This window comes from Tenrec ecaudatus, chromosome 5 (assembly GCF_050624435.1).
Source record: "Tenrec ecaudatus isolate mTenEca1 chromosome 5, mTenEca1.hap1, whole genome shotgun sequence".
Classification (NCBI taxonomy): domain Eukaryota; kingdom Metazoa; phylum Chordata; class Mammalia; order Afrosoricida; family Tenrecidae; genus Tenrec; species Tenrec ecaudatus.
Genome location: NC_134534.1, coordinates 174,984,634 through 175,007,934, shown reverse-complemented (window position 1 = coordinate 175,007,934; position 23,301 = coordinate 174,984,634). Strand labels below are relative to the sequence as shown.

General features: G+C 45.0%; 1 protein-coding gene across 13 annotated transcripts in view; it reads right to left on the bottom strand.

The window, feature by feature from the left end:
* PARD3 (par-3 family cell polarity regulator) overlaps window positions 1-23,301 on the bottom strand; it is a 746,206-nt gene that overhangs the window by 10,812 nt on the left and 712,093 nt on the right. For all 13 annotated transcript variants that reach the window (XM_075550306.1, XM_075550307.1, XM_075550310.1 and 10 more), the window contains 2 exons: window positions 16,154-16,274; window positions 3,013-3,140 (listed from right to left, as the gene is read on the bottom strand). In XM_075550306.1, coding sequence (XP_075406421.1) covers window positions 3,013-3,140; window positions 16,154-16,274 — 249 coding nt within the window. The remainder of the gene's footprint in view (window positions 1-3,012; window positions 3,141-16,153; window positions 16,275-23,301) is intronic.

Sequence of the window (23,301 nt, the reverse complement as noted above, 5' to 3'; positions counted from 1 at the left end):
ACCTAAGAGATGTCATGGCCATTGATCCCTCAATTCCAACTCACAGTAACCCTATAGGACAGGGTACAAATGCACCCGTGGCTTTCCGAGACTATAAATCTTTACCCAATTAGAAAGCTTCATCTTTCTCCCGAGGAGTGGCTGGTGGTTTTGAACACTGATCTTGCAGTTAGCAGCCCAGTGATTAACCACTACACCACCAGGGCTCCTTGTGTCCTTTGATAGAAAGAGGCCAACAGAAGGGGGTTCTCAACTTTAAAGCCTGATAGGTCAACTCTTCTTACTTGGCTTCCATCAATGTCTCTCTCAGGTTCTACATTCAACAGCAAGAGAGAAGAAGCCTTGGTTCCACTGTAAGTAACATAATATTAATCCCTGTAGTTGCATGGGGTCCTGGAGGTGTCGTACTTGAAAGTGCTTATCTGATAACTGCCAGGTGAGTGGTGTGGCACACCACACACACACACACACACACCAGCACCTTCACTCCATAAAGATGAAACAGTCTGCTTCAGTCGAGATTTACAGCTCCTTCTACTCCTGTGAAGATTTGCAGGCTCTGAGAGGCAGAGGGACTGTTTTACCCTGCCTACAGGGTCACTATGAGTCAGCATTGACTTGATGGTAGTGGAAGTGATGCCCCAGGAGGGCGGCTGATAATATTCTGTAACATTAAATGACAATGATATCTCTAAGGTGAACCTGAGACATCTATAAACCATAGATGCATGAATTGATTTGGGGCTTGCACTTAAGAAGCCCCAATCTAAGAACAGTTCATTCTTATGACACGGTGCTGCTTGAAGCTTGTCCCCATGAAGAGATCATTGAAGATAAGTGTGCTACAGCAAAGTGTGACGAAGAAGCTAGCTATCCCCTGGGAAGCTAGCTATCAGAACGAATAGCCTCTGGGTTCTTAAAGGCTTGTTTTCAAAAAAGCACCCATCTAAGTGAGGCATCAATTGATTAAGTCCACATGGAAGAAGCACACTAGCCTATGTGATCCTAGGATTGTTAGTGATATCCAAATCTAAAGGAGGGAATGGTATCAGAGCTTAAATTGTGAACACCTGGTTTGCACAGGGCTGTGGGTGACAGCGGAAGCCCACCATCCATTTGCAGGGGCCACGCACGAATTGAGCCTCTGGTGAATTCCCTCTGAACATAGTTGAGGGATGTGAGTAGACCCATTACCAGTCAGAGAACATTGGAAAGTCAGTTATGGCACACGTAGTTAGGATAAAATGTAGTCTCTAACCATTCATTGCCCTTTTGACCCATTTTAAAGCTGTTTCAGTTTTTAAAAATAAATAAAGGGAAATATATGTAGATTAATGCCCTGGTGAAGCCCCTCTGACCAGGGATGTGAATAGGCTTGCTATCATGCAGAACGCACTGGAAAGTGAACTGTTGCCTACGCATTCAGATTAAAACTTAGCACCCTATCATTTGATCTCCCTTAGGATCCATTTAAATTTGTTCTAGTTTTTAATATTTCCTTCTTTCTTTTTTCTATTTTTTTTCAAGTTTTTATCTGGTTTACTTTGCTATTCTTGTTAGTTTGGGGTTGTTTGTGTTTTTTAATGGTTTTCTCGATCTGAACTCCAGGACGGGTCACTCTATAAAGACAGAAGGGCACTGGTGCTTCCTTGGGGGCATGGCAGGGGAGCTTGGGGGAAGTGGAGAGTTAATTGCAGTGAGCACAAGAATGAGGAAATGCTCTATGACTGATTGAGATGATGACTGTGCAAACCTTCTGGATGTGATTCAACTACTGAATTGTATGACACGTGAATGATATGGTAATAAAACTACTAAGGGGTCAAAAAGAAGGATTCACAGTCTGGAAAACCCTAGTACGCACTTCTGCTTTATCCTAGCAGATCGCTGTGAGCTGGAACGGACTTGATGGCAGTGAATTTGGCATCGTTTTATAGGACAGTGGAGCTCAGTAGTGAAGCCTCACTTTCCATGACAGAGATTTGTAATCAATTCCTAGCCCAGGCGCTCCAGGTGGCTCCTAGTGCTGGTCAGGAAGGCTCGTGCGTTGCTATGATACTGACCAGCTTTCGTGGTGTGTCCAGAGGAAGACAGAGCAGGCCTAAAGGAATGGTGATCGACTTCCAAACGGCAGCCAATGAAAAGCCTCTGGCTACAACAGGGCAATCCCGTTGTGTCTGGGATGGAGTCTGAGGCTGCTGGGCTGTGACTAACTATCACAACATACATTCCAGAGCTCTGGATTTGACACAAGAGACAGCCTCACGCTGCGCCAGTTCTGAGTTGGGCTGCTACCTGCACAGTCAGCAGTTTGAAACCACCTGCTGGTCTGTGGGAGACAGACAAAACTCCCATCCAGAGTCACATTCTACCCATCCACAGGGCCATCTGCTCTGTCCTCTAGGGTCACGGTGAGTCAGAATTGACTCAGCAAGAGTTGAGGCTGGCTTTTGGTTTCCGATTTTACAGAGTGGGGAGGGAGGAGCAAAAATGAGGACCTGATGCCAGGGGCTTGGTTGGAGAGCAAATGTTTTGAGAATGATGAGGGCAATGAATGTACAAATGTGCTTTACACAATTGATGTATGTATGGATTGTGGTAAGAGTTGTAGGAGCCCCCAATACAATGATTTTGAAAACAAAGATTTTACAGAGGATCATTTGTCCCAGTTCGTCCACGAGCAAAGGGCAATGAGAGCTATCTTCTCATTTTTCAAATAAGAAAAAAGTCTTACGTAGAAGGAGGGAAACAACACTGGATTCAGGTCTGACTCCTAAACCCCCACACACGGTTCATACCCCATTTTGGTCAGGGTGAAGAAAATGTTGGCACCCCCTTCAGACACCTTTCCTTCTGGGTTTCCTGCCACATAGTAATATGGCACCTCAAACGCCATGCAAGGATTTCCACCACCCATGAGCCGGTGACGCTGCAGTTCCCCAGGCATGGGGGCACGCGGGAGCAATTTTCGAAGGAGGGGTTTCCTGCAGGGCTGGGAGGGGGTGGCCGTACCGAGGCAGGGAGCTGTACTGGCGCTGGGCTTGCTGGAAGCTCTCTCGCTCCTCTTGTCGCTGCCTCTGCATTTGCACCTCCACCGACACCGAGTGCCGGCCGCTCTGCGGGTATGGCTTGTTGCTCGGCTAGAAGAGAAGAAGAAAGCTTAGAAAGGGCTCATCTTACACCGCTTGCTGATCTCACTGGCAGTCTAAAGCACAGATTGAAAAACACCTCCCACGTCCTCCAAGAATGATGTTGTGTGTGTGTGTGTGTGTGTGTGTGTTTCTCTAAAAACCCAGTTTTAGGGTATTGGGGGGGGGGCGGGCTTCTTAAAGAAGAAGAGAATTGCTCTTTTTACCCTAAAGACTCCGTTATCTAAAGTTTCCATTTTGGCTTTGGAATGTAAAGTGAAACTGAAAGGGCAATGTGTTCAGTCTTCTTAAGGCAGCTTGGCGAATACTGAAATTAGCTAGTGTGGTAGTCACCTAATCTGGTGTGAATTTGAGGATTCAGAGTTTAGGGTGGAGTCGAGCCTATCAATCTGGAGATAGCCAATGAGACCTCAGGGTGGGTAAGGCCTTTTCCTGAGATTTCTGGGAAATCCAGTGTTCCTTCTGAGAGGCAGGAGACACTCTCTCTCTCAGTTCACTCTGTTGGAGACTCTACTGACAAGGTTGACTCCCTGGGAGACATGGCAGCTGACAAGACACGTGGAACCACCCTAGTGCCTTGAGCTGGATAAGCCACATGGATGCAACCAGACCTCTGAAGCCAGAGAAGCCTCATGAGACCCCTGCCAACACTGAGATGCTTACAATGCCACTGGACCCAAAGACGTGCTACCCACTCACTGGCTTGTGATTGTCCTGCATTTGGCTTCATTGCATGTGTTTCTTGAGTCTGAAGAGGACTTTATAGATTGGTATGGGACATACGGGCTAATATCAGACTTATGGCCTTGGACTGGACTGGGTTGGGATGTTTTCTTAATGTAGAATTGCTCTTGTATCTAAACCTCTTCCTTATACACATATGTGTGTCCATGGATTTGTTTCTCTCGTCTACACGGAGTAGCACAACTACTAGCTTACATTCCCTGTAAAGATGGCCAAAGACAGCAGGCTCACAGAAGGCCAGAGGAAGTTAGTGCAAAAAATGGAAAAGAAAGGGAAAGTAAAGAAAAGCTACAATAACTCACAAAAGTGGGAGAGTCCATGAATGCAGGCACATGCTTTAAAGTCGCCCCCCCCCCCATGTATATGCACGAATGTTACAATTCCGGTGTAAGCTGATGCTCCGTGTTACTACAGAATGGCCATTGAATTTGGAACCGAGACGATCTTAAATGGAGCACTCTTCTCCATGTGCAGTGTTGTCCCAATCCGGGGGGAGAGCCAGGTGGGACAAAGACACATCAAAAGAATAAGCCGGAAAGCTAACAGCCACTGGAACCAATGATTACCAAAATCAAAATAACCCAAAGGAACCACTGCCAACGTGTCAGTTCTAACTCAGAGCCACCCAAGCACGATCCCGATTCACAGCCACTCTCCAAGACAAGGTAGCCATGTGGTCTCTCAAGCTACAAACATTATAGAAAGAGACTGTCGCATGGTGCCACTAAAATTTCTGCCCGAGAGTGATTGGGTAATGGTACTTTACCTGGGTTAATCATCGCCCTACGGCTGAGCAGTGGGCTACGTGCAGGGCTGCCAACTACCAGGTCAGCCGCTCCACACCCCCAGCAGCTCCATGGAAGGGAGACAGGGCCTTCGACTCCCTTCCAGAGGGGCAGTCTCGGAAACCCATGGAGGCAGTTCTACTGGGACCTGGAAGGTGTGGTGAGTGGGAACGGCCTTGATGACAATGAGCTTGGATGTTCTGGAAGGAGCTCCAGCGGCATGGCGGCCACACCCTCAGCTGCCAGCTGACAGGTCAACAAACGGAACCCATGAGATGTTCCGTGAGACAAGGAGGTGGCAGTTTGCTTCCATAAAGATTACAGCCCTGTAAACCCTGGGGAGCCAGTTCTACTCTGGCCTGCAGGGCCACTATAAGTCAGCACGAACTCAACAGCAATGATAATCATTTTTAAAAGAAAGAAAAGATTTTCAATCACTGTCGCTAAATACGAGAAATCCCTATGTGGTGCACACTCTAAACAGCACACCATCTGCTGCTGTGTCTCAGCCATGCTGTGTCCCATCCATCCTTAGAATTGGATGGATGGCCAGACAGACAAGCAGACATAAGTCTGTATGTATGATGAGCAGGAATCCTCTCAGTGGCGTGGACAACCAACAAGAGCAGGTATTGACCATGTCCCTGTGGATGTTTCACTGTCTGACTGACAGATTACTCTGTAGATTATTCGATGATTTTCTCAATCTAGGAATCTCAACAAAAGGCACTCGGCTGAACGTGGAGACTGAGGTCCCTGCCGTTCCAAAGCATCCCACAGTTTATCAGAGCATCAGTGACATAGACTCTCAAGCATCTTCTTGCTAGTGGCGAACTTCCTCCCTTTCTTTGGGTGATGCCGATGCCGCCTGGCGAAAGCGGCACAGTGTGAGGGAAGAAGATCTTTCACACACCCCCCAAAAAGTGAGTGCTTTTCTTTGGGAGTTGAAAGTCAACTGCAGGCTTGGACTGGATAATCATTTTCTAAAATAACGGAGTCTTCGCATTCATTTGGGGAGTTGTAAGTTAACACGTTGGCTTGGTACCTAAAGAACGCCTCCGAGGGTTGGCTTTTGTCTGAACGGGAATCAAAGCCTCGTCCTTTGTTCTCTTTGTGCCAGGCGAGCACTATCTTGTTGGGTGGTAAGCAATAATAAGGCAATCTACAGGACAAAAATTTCAAAGCATATGGGCAGAGTCAGTGAGCATATTAAAAATATCCCGATACAAAAATAATGGGCGAGGAGATTAGCATTTACAATACCCTCGTCTCTCCTAGTGGGTGTTTGTAACCACTCATTGGAATGAATGTGTGTTCAGAGACTCATTCTGCAGCACAGTTCAAATAACACATCAGTAGTGCCTTCAGCAAGAAAAGCACTTCTCCAAGTGAGTTCTGCTTATGCAAACAAAGCGGCAAGGTTTGTTCCTCAACTGCATTGATGGAGACAGGCGTTTTCTCCCATTACCCTGGAGGAGGCTGGCCAAAAAGGAAATGGAGCTGTTTTCATTTTCTGGGGGATGGGTGGGGGGGTGCCTGAACGAAGCCAATGGACAGAGGGAAAGCCAAACAAGAAAAGCGTATACCATTTCCGTGGTGGCCTCCAAAATAACCCCATTCTCCTTTCTTTTTCCCTCGGCCTCCGCCGTACGCAGGTGTCACGCAGTCTCGCAAGAGCTGGCAAGCTGCGGCAAGATTTAGTCACCAGCTTCTTAAGCGCATGCTGTTCTGTGACACCCTGCTTGCGGAGATGTGAAAAGAAAATGCAAGGTCTTGCAGAAAGTTCAGGTGTATTTTTAAGTCGGTCCTCCCAGAGGCCTGAGAACGAATTGGAAACTGACAAAGGACAAAGAAGTGGAAAGGCTGCTAGTTCCTCCCCTGTGTGTTTGGCGATGCTGTTCACCTCGAACCGGAACTGCTGCGTGCATGGAGTTGGGTCCAGACAAATGCCAACAAGGAAATGATGGTCGCATGAGACCGGTACCCTTCAAATGTGTATGTGAGGGCTGGGGTGGGCTGGGGGGTGGGTAAGAGAGTCTGGTACCAGAAGCCCAACAGATTTCAAACGAGCATGCTCACTCCGATAAAATGGAAAACCTAAGCCTCGCTATTAATATTTTATTCCATTTCTCTTTCTTCAGAGACCACTAAAGACCTGGGCCATTAAAAGGAACCACCCTGATCTTTAAGATGAAACTTTAATGGGCCGAAAGGTTTCGAGAGAGAATGCATACATGGCTAGCCCATAGCAACAACTAGGGTCACTGAATTTATCCTGGCAAGACAGCTTCTTGACCTGAATCTACAATCACCTTTCTGAGTTCACCATCTCAATGAGGAGCTCATAAAAATGTAAATTGGGCGAGCAGTCTTACAAGTGACCATCTTGACTTTTAAACAGTGTGGTTTCAATTCCTAGGGCAGAGGCAAAGACTGTAAAAGTCCAAACTCCCACCAGAAAGAGAGAAAAAGAAGGAATTTGTAGCTGCAGAGAAGAAGGCATGTTGCTTTCGCAAACGAGCCCCCAAGCAGGGGTCTGTCTTGACCGTGGTTACTAAGATACACCTCTCAGGTTGGGAACTCTCACATCATTTTGGTAACACAAGCGGCAGACATGTTTATTTTTTTTTTAAACCTGTCTATCTCATAGAGTGTTTCACTGAATTAAAGGCCTGAGGCCTATTGCTCAATTAAATCGCATTCTTCCTATTTTTCCAAAATAAAAATATAAAGTTGCTCAAATAAAATTAGTAAAGAGAAGGACAGGAGGGGGAAAGAGTGAAAGCAAATATTCACAGTGTAGAGTTACAGGATACGTTAGAGAAACAAGACCCGTTGACCTGTAAGTTGGCTGAGACTTCTAGCAGCTCAGGGTCCAGAGCAGCACACCACGACACAGGTTGTTCACAGAGACACCACGGCACAGGTTGTTCACAGAGACACCACGGCACAGGTTGTTCATAGAGACACCATAGCACAGGTTGTTCATAGAGACACCACGGTTGTTCATAGAGACACCACAGCACAGGTTGTTCATAGAGACACCACGGTTGTTCATAGAGACACCACGGTTGTTCATAGAGACACCATGGTTGTTCATAGAGACACCACAGCACAGGTTGTTCATAGAGACACCACGGTTGTTCATAGAGACACCACGGCACAGGTTGTTCATAGAGACACCATGGCACAGGTTGTTCATAGAGACCTAGATGTGGCATTTATTCTTACCTTATAAAAACATTTTAATAAAGCAGCCAATAACTATTAAATATCCTATCTCCCCCCCCCCCCGCATACCTCTGTGTGATGTGTAGGTATTTGTATGGATGGATGTGTGTGTAGAGGCATACGTGTTTGTGTATAGGTATATAAAACTCCAGACTCACTGCAATTGAATCAATTCCAATCCAAGTTGACCTTCCAGGACAGGGTAGAATGGCCCTTGTAGGTTTCTGAGACTGGAACTCTTTATGGGAGTAGAAAGTCTCATCTTTCTTAAAAGTGCAGCTGGTGGTTTTGAACTGCTGATCTTGTGTTTAGCAGCCCAATACATAACCCACTATAGCACCAGGATTCTTTTCCTTGTGCACATCTGAATACTATAATATATAAATGTATAAATGCATGATTTATAGAGCTGTAATTTATAGTTGTAGTTTAAAATAATTTATGGTAGATTTCTTACTTACACAAGAATCGTAAAAAGAATTTCCACAGACGCCAAAGGATTTGTATAAAAGGAGACCAAATCCAAAATCACTGTCAGCAAGTCCTTTTCAGCTCATGGCGCTCTTCAAGGGGAACAGAATGACCCCGCCTCCCTGGGTTTCTAATGCTGTCAGTCATGGTCGGTGCAAACCGCCATGTCTTTCTGGTGGATTCAAATCACTGACCTTCTGGTTAGCAGCCCACTGCTTTAACCACTGCACCACTAGGGTCTCCTCAGAGTAGGAATAGATAACGAAGCAAAAGAATATAAATGATTTGTGTGCTTTGAAAAAAAACACAACCTACGATGAAGATGATGAGGGCGTTGCTGACAACAACAAGACCAGGGGACACCCCTTGAGATCTGAAAGTCTGAGTTTAGGCCCCAGGATTCATACGAACTACACATTCTGGTGAAAATGGCATAACAGTATGTAGAACAGGATACGCAGAATAAAATTTATGCCACCAAATCACATAAAGACTGTGAATTCTTTGCTCTTTGCAAAGATCACTTGCCAATATCACTCATTATTTTCTCCAGCAGACTAACTTATCTGTTTTCAACCTGACAAAGTTAACTTTTGTCTGTCTATCCTGCCCTCCCGGCCCTCCACTTCTGCGTGCACCATTACAGACTATACTTATAAAACTATCGATTGAACTCTTCTTGTGGGTTCTGAATGTTGAGAAGCTTAATTGCTAATAATGAGGGCAGTAAGGGCTGAAAAATCTGCAGAGCCAGCCAGTTTCCCTCATAAACTTTTTATAAATGGTCAGTGTTTACCTCCATCTCCTCATTCCCAATCAGGGCCTGGGTCTATTTTGCTCTCATCTTAACGGTCCCATTTTTAGCATCAGGTAATATTGAAAGTAAAAGGGTAGCTCTGTAAATTGGGCTGAATCCTCCAGTACTGAGTGATAAACCCACCCAAACCCAAACTCACTCCCAATGAGTCAGTTCTGATGCACAGCAACCCCTTCTGAGATTCCCAAGACTACAAATCCTTATGAGAGCAAATAGCCTCATCTCTCTCTCAAGAAGCTGACAGTGGGTTTGAACCACCGGCCTGATGATCAGTAGCCCGATGCTTATCTGACAGCACCACCAAGCCTCTGTAGGACTCTGTGACTATGGCAGCCAAAAGCAGTTCTCTGTGGGTAGACTGGCCCATGGGCCAGAGAGGCTTTGACTGGATGGATGGGCTATGAGGCTAAAAGAAGGGAACCTTGTTTCGATTCTCCCAGCATGCCACTGTACCATTTGCTATGAGGACATTTGCTATGGTAGATGTTTCTGGCTCTCCTTCTCAGGGAGATGATTTCTCCCCAGGTTGCACTGGGTAATATCACTGAAAGGTTGTCAACTACCATGGCAGTGTCTGACTCAAGGTATGGAGGCCCACCAGGAGGCAATGACAGCAGACATCCATTTGTAAGTCTTAAAAAATTTAAAAAAAGGTAAACATGAAAAGAAAACCATCACTTTCTCCACTTCCCCAGGTATGTATAAGAGGATCGGAAGTAGCAGAGTGGCCATGGGCTGTGGACTGACTGTCCCATCAGAGGAGACAAAACCCTAAAAGGGCAGGAGGAGCACCTAGAAGGCCAAGGCAGGGAAAATGGAGCAAAAGGACCGATTTTTATTTGTTTCAGACAGACAGCTGGGAAGGGGGCTTGGGGGAGAAGAAGATACTCACATCGCAGAGTATCAATTTTCTATCTGACGGACTAAACTGCTTGCAGTCACTACCAACCTGGGAGAGAAAGGATTTAGCAATATAGCTATTAAAGGCTCCATTATCCCATCTATCAGTCGTCTCAGCCAGCCAGTCTCCTTGTGGGCAACACTCAGGTATCTGCAAAGTTTTAACAGCACACTGTACTTATGTCTGCAGTCTGCAATTTAATTCTTTTAAAAGCAGCACCGAGTCCTGTCCGTATCTGAGCTCTGCGTAATACCCGTAACCTAAGCTATTGTTCCATTATCGTCAGGAAAGATTTAAAGCAATGGATTCCTTTATTTAGGTGGCACCTGACACTATGGGGAGAAGTAGGGTTTTCTGTTTTGTTTTCTTTTCTGTTTAATCCTTCCCTAACTCAACTTAGAAGAGAATTTGCTTCAATTATGAATCTAAGGAAATTTTCTGGGGCTCTGCTCATCTAAAGACCTTTTGTGGCACCAATCAGCTCCCTTGGGCCCAAACATCATTTTGAACAAAAGCCCAGGAACAGGTGCACTCGGCAGAGCTGGAGTTCCCGGAGCCTATTTTGAAAGCGGGTGAGTTGAAAAGGGCTCCGCGGATGTTTTTGGAGCAGCATCCCTTATTGAAAGTAATTGGCTTGGAGATTTTGCTGTGTAACACATCTGGCTGCACTTTGTGTGTGGGCATCTCTAACAAGTACTACAATTTCACCTAGGATGGCCTGACTTGTACGCGCAGCTTGAAGATGAAGCTAAGGTTCTTTGCAACCAACATGATTACAAACCATCCCACGGAGTGGAATCATGGGCTCCTCCTTTCCAAACACAGTGGTTGTTCAAGGTCAGGCTACAGATGGGAAAGGGGTGGGGGTGGGGGTGGAATCAAAGATAGCCAAAGCTCATTTTGTAAAACAGATCATCAAAACCACCGGCCAGGTTACACTTTGAACAACTGAGCCGCTCCGATGACGGCGACAATGAGAACTGCTATTAGAATTCATTACGAGGAATGACAGTCACTTTGAGTTCATTTATGTATCCGTAGAATGGAGAGTGCGTGGCAAGATCCTGATTATGGGAACATTAAAAAAAGAAAGAAAGAAAAGGTCAACTTCTGCCCCTCAATTTGGGAAATTATTCCACTCCTAAGGTAATCAGCCTGTCAGCCAAATAATTCCCTGCTCACTCATTACAGGAAACAATCATGAAAGCCAAGTTGTCTGTCTAAAGCGGCCATGGTGTTCTTCTATACAATAATTTGACCTATGACTTTCAGTAGTTAAGTTTCCAAATGTATAAGATTTTCTAAAATATTTGTCCTACCATGATGGCTCCTATTAATGAGTAAGTAACATGGAAACATATGCCAACAGTCTATGTATTCGCTGCCCCCATTAAAGTTTTAAAAAAAATACTATAAAGAAACCAAAAATGGTTATAACATAATTTTCATATTTCCCAAGGTAAAACATCTGGCACTAAGACGTAGCAAATATTCATCTAGTCTCAAAGATACATAGAGATTGTACATATGGATGTGTCGCGAATCAGAGAGAAATTCATCAATCTGAGTTTTTCAAGATTTACTTTTCTGGTTCTTCTCTGTTGTCTACTTAAAATACAGTCTGACTTCATTTCTGCTTTCGCTTGGATTGAGGTTTCTCGGTGTGTGATTTTGTTGCTGTTGTTGGTTTGGTATGCGTTTCTTTATACGAATCCAGGATTGCTAAATCTATAGAGCCCGTAACTGGATTAATAAGTGTCTTAAGGTTATGGCAGGGGAAGTTGGGGGGAGGGGTGGTGCATGGAGAGCTAATAATAATGGGTACAAGAATGAACAAAATTAACTAACATTGATTGTGGTGATGACTGCACAATTCTTTGCCATCTGTTTCAACCATTGAATTGTATGATAGGTGAATTATGCCAATAAAACTCAAAAATACGATATATTCAACTTCAGAGAGAGAGAGATGTTCTTTCAAGCTTCCTTAATCACCCCAAAACACCTCAGGCGTCACTTCCCTCTGTTTCTCGATACTCCCGGCGTGTTGTTATTAAGAGACATTGAGTCAATTCCTACCCACAGTGACGCTGGGATGTGCAGAATAGAAGGGCTCTTATTTGGAGACTTGATCTGCTCCTTGGGGTGTTCCAGGCTTCCACCTTTGAGAAGCAGAATTCCAGGCCTGTCTTCCAAGCTGCCTCTGGGTGTGTTTGAACCACTGACCTTGAGATGAGAAATCCAATGCTGAACCACTTGAAACTCCCAGGGACTCCTATGACACCACAGCAAACTGGAGTTTCCTTTGTCTCTGGGCGATTGTACAGTTCTGAAAGCATTCTCCTCCATGTTTGCTTTCCAGCCTCAAGTATGGCTAGATAATAGTAAACACTCAAAAACTTTGATGGGATTTAATACTACTTTGGAGGAGAGCAGTGTTGGAAAGACACTAGTCTGAAATGCAGAAAGCACGTGGAAGTGAAACAGCACCATGCTGCTCCCGGTGCTTCGATGTGGGGGATGGCAACCACTTCGATATGCAGCTGCTGTTTCCGCCTTCAGAGTGGCATTGTGTGCGTTATTCTAGGCAGTCCCTTTGTTCCCACGTGTGTAGTTAAGAATATTTACCACCCAATAACAAGGAAGCCAGCTTTAAGAAATCTCTTCAGTATAGGTAGTCAATTACACCCAACAGTACAATCAGATTAACATGAAGTCTGCCATGTTTGCCGCCTAAGAATGGCTCCGCTTACGTGATCTTCTGCAGAAGGAAATCAAATCTGTATTTGGGGACATAAATAACAATGTTCATATTGCTAAGGCAACGCTGCTGCAGAGGCAAATTTGTGCTTTTTGTGAGCCATAGGGTGGCTGAACTTTCACAAGCTCTCAAAGTCAGGCGAAGCTTGATCTCATGATGGGATTTTATCACCAGACAACTGACCTCTGACTGTCAATCGCCTGTCTTCATCAATGACTATGCGGTTCTCTCATTTTCGCCCTCTCTTTCTACCCACAGAATTCATCTTCCTCAAACTCCAATTTAGCCTCTAACTTCCTTGAACAAATACCTTCATAAGCTTCTCACTGTGTGCAATGTCATGGGGGTGGGGGGGAGGCACCTGAGAGCCATAGAGGCGCACAGAGGTGCGATCTAGACTCAAGAGGAGTGGGACTCCGTGTGCAGCAGGTTTCAGGATCCAGGCCTTGTTAAACCCCTCCTATCGATATGCAGAGTCACCGAGTCTGAGGCGGGGCCTATATTCTGCATTGATAGAAGGCTCTCGGGTGGTGTGGAAGGCGCTGGTGTAAGGACATTTTTCAAATCGTTGATGTTCCTGGAGTGGGCAGATGGATCTAGGCAGGCTTCTGGAGTCAACGGAAGCGTTTGACTTGTCCTGTCTCAGCTGCTTTACATACTCTTAAAATTTCACTTTTTAAAAAAGGCCTTGGCCATTGACAACCAGTTAATTACTCTCTCCTACTTGGTTTACAAATAAGAAAGCTAAGGACCGGGAAGCCAGCTCCCCTGGCTCATGGGTCAGTTGTTTGTTTGTACCATGCGTCTTCAAACTTTCAGCCTAGCGTTGAAGGCCTCTCCTGAGTGACAAGTTCAGCCCCTTGCTTTCTACCTTGACTGCCTTTTTGCCATCACCCACCTCTCAGATCCTTTTCCACTGGGCTCTTTACCCCTTCCCAAGGAAATCACCATCATTTTAAAAATTCAAGCCTTTTCTAGTGTCATTCCTCCCATTGTTTTGACAAATGAAAATAACGCATGTATCTCCTAACTTTGTCTTGCTCCCCACGCCCTGCCGGCCAATTCAGATGTCAGCTATTTTCCTAAGTGTGCTATGCTAATTTTAAAATAGCGATATGGGGTGGGGAGGTAAAGAAGAAATGAGTAGCAAACCAAACCAGTAAGCAACAACAACAAAACAGAAAATGCACATAGTGTTTACCTTAGAATTGGGTGTATTCGATCCTCTGACTTGAACTCCTCATTTTCTGGACACTCAGCTCTTCCCTATTTCATAATCCAGTGCACAGAACAGCTACCACTTAACACACTTCCACCCCGAGAGAACTGGGGAAACCTACCACGAAGGCTTCCCCCAATACTGACCAAACTACTCAGTACTTTGATTAGGGGCAAGCAAACAAACTCACAACCTCATGAACCTCTATCTACCCGTTTCTGCCTAACTTGCATTTTTCCCTCTAAGTGAGGCCTAGCCCACTGAGGGTTCTGTACCCTCCCAGGCTCTCAGGCTTGCGGCTTTCAGAATTGCCTTTGCCAACCTCTCCAGACTGGGAGACAGCGCTCGGTGCTTAGACTCTGGCGCCTTCTCTGATCCTCAGTCATGTCTGTCTCATCAGTTCCAACATACAGAGGCTGTTTATCCTTTCTTTCTATTTTTTTTAATTATTCCCAGGCCTGAAAGGAGTGCCGGGTATAGTCAAAATACTGTGTTGATTGGACTTTCAAAAAAAAAAATCATGCTAGGTTCTCCTATCCTAAGTACCTTGTGACCGTGACGGCATGCATTGTGGTGCTGCCAATGTGAGACCTGTTTCTGGGTATACGTGACCGGTGGCTTTAAAAATTGGCATGAGTTTTCCCTGATGCACTCTAGTTTTTGAGATCTAGAATATATGCCATATAACGTTCTTCACTCTGTTCCTTCATAAGAAAGCGGGATATTTTAATATAGTGTTAGCCAGCCTGACATAGAAGATGTGCACGTGGGCTTTAGTTAAAGTAGTTTGTGTTGTACTAAATATTTAGGTCATGTTGTACTTCACAGAGTGTCCTTGGATCCAAGGATATATTTGGACAGTGCAAATTACATGAACTTGGAGTTTTCTCCGAGTATCACTTCACCTTCATTAGGAACTGAGCAGCCAGCAGCTCTAATCTGTTATCTTCAGAGGTTACTGTACAACCAGTAAGAAGCACTGGTGGCGCAGTGGTTTATGAGTCTGACTGCTAACCTCAGGGTCAGCTCTTCAAACCCACCAGTCACTCTGCAAAAGAAAGATTAGACTTTCAGCTCCTATGAAGAGTTACAGCCTCAGAAACCCACAGGATAATTTCTACTCTGTCCTATAAGGTTTCCACGAGCTGTAATCAACCGACTGGTAGTGCGTATGGTAAAATAGAGATTCAAATGTTCTGAAACCCAAAAGGGTCCACAGAGAAGAACTGCCCCTTTGGGTTTGCAAACCTTATAATGTTGTAAAAGCTGCCAAATGTCAGGTGGACTCAAACCACTGACCTTATGACTGGCAACTCAATGCACAACCAACTAGCCACCACGGGTCCATGCAGAGCTTCCCTTGGAAGTCCCTTAATACCTCATGCTTTTTCAAATATTTCTTAACTTTTTTCAGGGGGGGGGGGTGTCTTATCTTGGAATTTGTGCTTCTGAATGCTTCTCATTTTTAAACAACCAGGATGATAAATTGGTTTAGTTGCGAACAGGAGCTCTGGTGGGGGTAGTGGATCCGCTCGCCATATTGTGGACAGTGAGGATTCATTTCAAGGGCTGCCCTAAAAGATCACTCTGGTGGCAGACGGGAGATGGACGAGAACAGGCCTGTTGCCAGGTATGACGCTCACATCAGGAGAATGAGGGGGAGTTAAGAAACAGGAGCACGACACACTGAACTTTGTACACAGCAGATGCCTATGAGACACTTGTTAAGCAATTTTTTTAGCTCTTTGATTCTGAGAAAAATATACCCACAGAAAAGATGTATCAATTTCAAAAAAAGTATTTTTTGAAAAGATGTATCAATTTCAAAAAATACTTTTTGTTCAACTTATCCTAAGGTAACAGCAATGGACAGATGGTACAAAAAGATATAAAATGAAATTAGCAACGATGAAACCCAGATGGAAATAAAAAGAAAAGGTCAAGAAGTTAAAGGTCAAAGGAATCTGGCTCCATCTTGTCTCCGTGCAGAGAGCGCTGAGGTCATAGCTTAGCGGCCTTTACTGCTGTGAAAAAGCTGTAGGGCTCTTCAAGGTGCTGAAGGACCGATGACTCACCCAGGGCTGTTCAAAGCTATAGGTCCGTCGGCGGTCCTCTCCATCTTCCTCCTGCTTTGCTTGTTGAAACTCTTGCCTCAAACGCTGTATCCGATCGTGGTTGCTGGGAGTTGATCTGTTGCTGAGAGAGAGAAGGAGCAACAATGAACAACCTTCAGCAATATAATCTGTGAATTGCAGTTGCCAGAGGAACAAATGGCAGCTTGCTGAGAAATAATGCTTCTTAAAAGGAAGTGATTAAAAAAAATACAATATCTGGGCCTTTAAAGCCGGCTTTCATTTGTTCTTATGATTAAGGCTTATGGAAGTTAAGACAGATATTCAAGTGGGTGAGTGCTAATTTTAGGCATTCTCTTTGTAGGCTGTTCTTTAAAAGCCTCCTTTACTTTCTATAATCTGGTGAAATGTTGGCAGTGAGATTTCTTTTTTGGAAAGGACATTGGATTCGAAGTCAAAAACACCATCGTCCCTTCTTAGGCCCTTACCACCCCAGACTGAACCAGCATGTTGCCTCTGAGCGGGGCTTTTTTATGTATCAAAACTGTAACAACCAATTGAGCTAACAACCCTTCTCAGTGTTCCCTCTTATTTCCATCATGCCTTTACATGGAGTTCCCATGTATGAGTCACTGGAGGATCTTACCACAATACGCCACTCGCAGAGGATACAGGAAAAGCATTAAATCGATCAATCAATAAGGGCAGGTAACTGATTTAACTAGTTATTAACATTTCCTTCTTTTTACATAGCCTTTGATTTCATATGATCCTCACAAGAACTTGTAACGTTGATGCCTGTTGGTTCCAATTCACAGCAACTCTGCAGAAAAGGGTAGAACTGTTCTCTGGGGTTTTCAAAACTGTAAATCTTTATGGAATTCCACTGCCTCATCTTTCCCCCATGGAGCGCCTGGTGGGTTTGAAGGGCCAACCTTTCTGTTAGCAGCCCAATGCTCAACTCAATGCACCACCAGGGCTCCTTTTGATAGGTCCAAAAGATAGTACTTCACATACTCACATGCACGCATACATTATATTTCTAAGACACTAGAAGAAGATAAGTCACACAGCTGGCTGGTGGGGTGAGACTAGAGTCCTGATCATCTGACTTCCTGTCCAGCCTTTATTCTAGCCATGTGGCAAGACATCATCAGATTCAAAGCCCCTCCTTTACAAAATCCTACACAATGTAAAAAGGAACAGCAATAGAGATCAATAACCAAAGTTAAACCGATCTTAAATCTCACACCATTTCTCTCACCTTCTATTCATAAGAAACATTAGATTGTGTCCTAGCCGGAAAGCTAGTCCAAGAAATCAGCTAAATTGTCTGTCTGCTTATCAACATCAGACTCCTAAAGGATGGGGATCATCTCATCTAGATGCCCTCCGAACGGCGTGCAGAATGGGAAGCAGCTAGTGCGTAGGAAGGTCAGGGCTGATGGAAACCACATTGCCCTGGTTCTCATCGTAATCTATGTGTGTGAACACTGTGGACTCCACAATCCCAGCTTCCCCTCAGATGCGATGTAAATTGTAATAAAGTACAGCTTGGAAAGGACAGGTGTTCTAGGAGAGTGTATCAGCTTGTTATTGCCCTTGTTAGTTGCTGTCATGTTGATCTTGACTCATGGTGACCCCAGGGGTGTAGAGTGGAAAGGCCCCATCTGGTTTATAAGCCTTGGCCCTTTCAGAAACAGATGGCCTGGTCTGTCTGCAGAAGTGCTGCTGGGTTTCAACCATCAACTTCTTGGGGAGCAGTCAAGAGCTTTGTTACTTGAGCCACCAGCCAACCTCTGTGTACCTATAATCCACATATTTTGAAAGTCTCCTGAGCCTTAAAAATCTCTATTGGAGAATGCTTTGGTCTAAGACCGCAAGGTTAAAGTATTCAAAGAATACAAGAAAGCATGGCATCATTTAATTAACTGCATTCCTGTTGAAAGGTAGCTAAAGTAGGGGTTAAGGGGGATTGTCTCCCCTGAATGCTTGCCCCAGCGGGAATCGGAGGGCAGGGCCACACTGGTACAGATAGGAACTGGAAACACAGGGAATACAGGACAGATGATCCCTTCAGGACCAGTGGGGAGAGTGGCAATACCAGGAGGGTAGAGGGAAGGTAGGATAGAAAGGGGGAACCAATTATAAGGATCTACATATAACCTCCTCCCTGGGGAATGGGAAACAGAAAAGTGGGTGAAGGGAGACATCAGTGTAAGATATGACAAAATAATAATAATTTGTAAATTATCAAGGGTTCAGGAGGGAGGAGAGAATGGGGAGGGAGGGAAAAAAATGAGGAGCTGATACCAAGGGCTCAAGTAGAAAGCAAATGTTTGGAGAATGATGATGGCAACAAATATACAAATGTGCTTGATGCAATGGATGTATGGATTGTTATAAGAGCTGTCAGATCCCCTAATAAAGTGATTTTTTTAATAAAAAGAAATAGTAATCATCTAGAGCAGCCTATCTTGTTCTGACACATACCTATTTATTTGATAAAGGCTAATGATCCACCTAGAGAGGAAGTGCCCAGTCTACAGATCTCCCTCTGCTCCCTGTGAAACGGGGCCGGGCAGGCATGAGAATAAATTCCTGAGATACAGAGATAGGAAAGTGAACATTCATTAATCTGCGTGCCATCTTTCCAGCTGTGCCTTCTTTGTTCCTGGCATACTTCAGAGCTTTTAATGTGAGGGTTTTAGGAGGCTTGACTGACAAAGTGTTTTACAAGTAGTATCAGCAATATTTCTCTATTATTTGCATGTCACAGAGACAGCTTTAACCTCCTAGTTATTAAGTTCATGGAGTTCAAATCACTGATGAAACATGATCTCCTACGATTTGTTATACTTGAAAATTCAATCTCCCAGGAAGAGGAGTCAACCCAGTGACCCTAACTGGAAACTTTGGTGACCTCGCTGTTTTCAAAAGTATGAGACAAATTCTGGAAGACACTTCAACCTTGTTTCCAAGTCTGGTCGTGTAGTGAGACCACTGTTGTTGAACCTGCCCCTTTGCGGCTTCTATCCTACGTGCTAGAGAAAGAAAACCAATGGACTTTTCTGAGACGAGCAATGCGATTCTCAGGGTTGAAGGTGGAAAAGAGTCTGAAATGATTTTCATGATTGATGATGACTTCCAAAGATTGGAAAACCATCCAGCACCCTTGGGGAGCAACAGTGGGCAGTCGGAAGGTAAAACCCTGGCTTCTGGAGATGAAACTATTACAATGGCTTGGTTCTGTTTCTCTGGCCAGTCTATCCTTAGCCGATGACTCGCATATGGACTTCTAAAGTTGTTGGCTAGCTCTGGTGCCACGGAAGCTAAAGGGGATCTTAAGTACCCATTAGCCATCGTGACTAACCCTACACACCCCAATCAACTTATAGCAAGCTCTCTGCCAACTTCAAGGTGCTCGTTATTAGTATTTTGTGAGGGGTATAATAAAGACGTCACCTGAGTGGATCAGATGGGTGAGAGAGAGAACCAAACTGGTAGTGAGGAATCAATAAGTTAGGATTTACAAGGAGAGGGAAACTCGAGAGATGCTTTTTGGGTAAACAAATCCACACAGCACAAGCACGACTGTTTAAGACCAACATTAACACTCGACCTTCCTCTACACATGAGCCCAATGGAATCTTTCTTTCTGAAATATAGTCTATTTATTGATTTTGATTAAGTGAAGAGCATCGGGGTCTGGGGCTGCGCCATGAGCTCGCTGGGTTGGTGTTTGGTTGGTTTGGTTTCTTTTCCGGGCAAGCTTCAGGAAGGACGCACCAGATCATCCACTATGACAGAGCTCCAATGTGATCTGGAGTTAGACGGGCTCGTACCTTCCCCATCCATAATCACCATGGAGACCACAACCTCTTCTGTCAGACACAGACCACACAGTGCATAGTAGACTCCAGGAACTTCAGTTTCTACTATTAATGTGCTTTTCAGAAACAGCTGCAAATACCAACCCTTACTACATGCAGCAGGGAGCCCATTAGCAGGTGAGCATTCGAGTGTCCCACACCTGTGCCCGTAGGGACACTCACCCAACCATGCCCTTCACAGTTCTGAAAGAGAGAGAAGACACAGCACTAGCAGCTCTCCCTTCTGTACGCTCTGTATGCCTGACAACCACCCAGAAGACTTGTTCACAGTGTTGGTTCCCAAGGTTGAAAATAATAGGATTCAGTAGGTCTAGCACAAGGCTGGGGATCTGCAGCTATGCAGAAAGCCCTGCAGGTGTTATTTGAATGGACTTTACTTTTCAAAAAAAGGCTCGCAGATTCATAGTTGGGACACACTGAAATGCCCACAGGGAAATTGTCGCTTCTCTGAGCTGTTTACTCACCATATCAAGATAAGGCCAGTGATGGTCCCCGAGTAACAGTCCCAAGAAACAAACATTAAAAACGAGAACTTGGTCATTGTCCACATAGTCTTGCCCCTCCTAAATCACCAGCTCACTCTGCTTCTGTGGGTCCCTTGGTCTAGTGATCAACTGACATGAGGACTCACCTATCTTTCCAGGCCAGCATCTGCTAAGGGAAAAGAGAGTCTGCAATGTGACTGATTAATTCTGTATGGATCGAAAAATACTTCGACATTCTGCATTTCTAATTATGCAAAAGAAATCTAGGGACTCTGGAATAGAAGGCACAGCTTTCAGCCCCAGAAGTCCCCGAGAGAAAGAATAACCACTGACACTTTTAAACACAGAGGGACCGTTTGGGTACTTAGTGCCTTAACGTAGGCATCTCTGCATGGTGCTAATGATTCGTGAGCTTGGCTGCTAAAGGTTGGCAGTTCAAGTCCACCCAGAGACTGCTCAGAAGAAAGGGTTGAAGATTTTGTCTGGACACTCAGGCACAGAAACCCTGGGGAAGGCAGCTCTGTTCCGGCACACACAGCGTCACCATGAACCAGAGTCCCCTAGAGGGTGGCTCGGGTGGCTTGGTGGCTCTTCTGAAAGAAGAACGGAACCCTGAAAGGACAGAGAGCAGACAGACAAAGGGGAAAGGATACGTCGGAGCAGATGCTCCATGTTTCTCAGAAGGGGGAACTGATTGTGGTGCAATACCGAGAACAAGAATAGAGAAGCTCGCATGCTCCCTGCTGTCCTGCCTCTCTTCTCTTTCCAAATGCTGCCAATACGCCAAAGACTTCCCATTCTAATCCCGTGAAGCCTTTCCTAACTGCTCAAGTTCACAGTCGCCTTTTTCCTTCCGATTCTTTATAACTGATCATCCTCTGAACCAAATACTGTCTTGTAGTGTTACCAGAACTTATGTGCACACCCCACACACACACACACCCTCCCCCCTGCCTTTTAAATCTGTGCCTTGGTCACCACTATTCAATCTGTATATCTCTCGTAGGTCATTTCCCTGTGACGGCTTAGATTTTTCAGCAAACATTCACTCCCTCCACTTTAGATGCCGCAGGAGGAGTACACATCCCACACATTCCTCACAGGCAGATTTTCAGGGGGCGCCCATGATCTCTGACCCCTGATATTCACAGCATGGTGAACTCCCCTCTCCCTGAGTGTGGGTGGGATCCAAGACGGTTGCTAACCAGTGAAATGAAACAAAGAGGACAGAAGGCATATGGTCACATTTTTGCAGTTACAAAAAGCACACTGTCCACCTTGCTCACTCCTTCTCTCCCCTTCCTGACTCTGAAGGAAGAAGCCATCATAAATTCTACAGCTACAAGGAGCAGAACGTTGTTAGCAACGTTTGAAGCAAGGAAGTTGATGGATATCAGAGGGTAGACCCTCTATAGCAGAACCAAGTCTGGATGGCCTTTGAGATAAGCCATGCCTAGACTTCAGACCCACAGAAACTGTGATGCAACCATAAACTGCTAGTGGAACACTGCTCGTAGACAACAAATACTTGATTGGTGTTGGCCTTGGCTGTGTAACTTGTCTAGACCAATGGGATGGCAGGGGGTGTGATGTAAGCAGGGGCTTGAAATGGGAATGCATGGGGACTGGGGATGGGTGGGTGGGTGGATGCTCTCTTGAAGTTTCTTCTTTCATCTTGAGAAAGAGATGCCCACAGGGTAAGGAGATTAAGAGACTCAGGGAGTCAACTTGGCCCCAATCTACAGTTTCAGTCAAGCTCAAGGGAGGCCAGATAGATGCACCAATTCCCAACCTAAGTACACTTGTAAGGGGGGGGAAATAATTGCTTGTTACTGGATGCCCCTGACTTTTTAGGTAGCAAGTGATGCTGCACCAGCATTGGTACAAGAGCTAACTCACGAACTCTCCTAGAAACACACATCACCACCCGTTACATAAACAGCGCTGGTCCCATGAGATTGCAGTGCCACATACATGCAATAAATGAAGTAAAGTGGCCGAGAAGCATCCAGATCTGAGCCCGGTCCTCAGTTGAAACCAGTAAATATTGCCTGTAGCCAAAGCATGTTGGTTAGATAAGCACAATGAAAGAGAATTAAGGGAGCCACATCTTATGAACGAATGTCACCACTATCATTTATACGATTAGCCACTCCAAAGCTCTGCTCTCTGAGGAAAACAAGCACAAGATGTAACTTTGCAGGAGATGTAATAAAAAAAAATGGTAGCGGCCAGATTTCAACACAAGAAACCAATCAAATGTACCTCTGATGGAACATCAGATTATGGCCAGGAATGCCCACTGGCTCAGCGTGGCTCTTTTTTTCAACTCAGTACCCTGAGCTGGAGGCAGAGAGTTAAGGGTTGGGCTGCTAACTGCAAGGTCAGCAGTTCAAAACCACCAGCTGCTCCACAGGAGGAAGACAAAGGCTTGCTATTTCCACAAAGAATTACAGTCTTGGCAAATGGGTGCACAAGCAAATGTGGTGAAGAAAGCTGATGGTGCCCGGCTATCAAAAGAGATAGTGTCTGGGGTCTTAAAGGCTTGAAGGTGAACAAGCGGCCATCTCGCTCAGAAACAAATAAGCCCACATGGAAGAAGCACACCGGCCAGTGCGATCACGAGGTGCCCAAGGGACCAGATATAAGGCATCATGCAAAAAAAAAAAAAAAGATATAAGTGTGTGTATGTATGTGTATATATGTGTATATGTATATATGTATGTGTATATATATATTATATTAAATGAAGGGGGAAGTGCAGAGTGGAGAC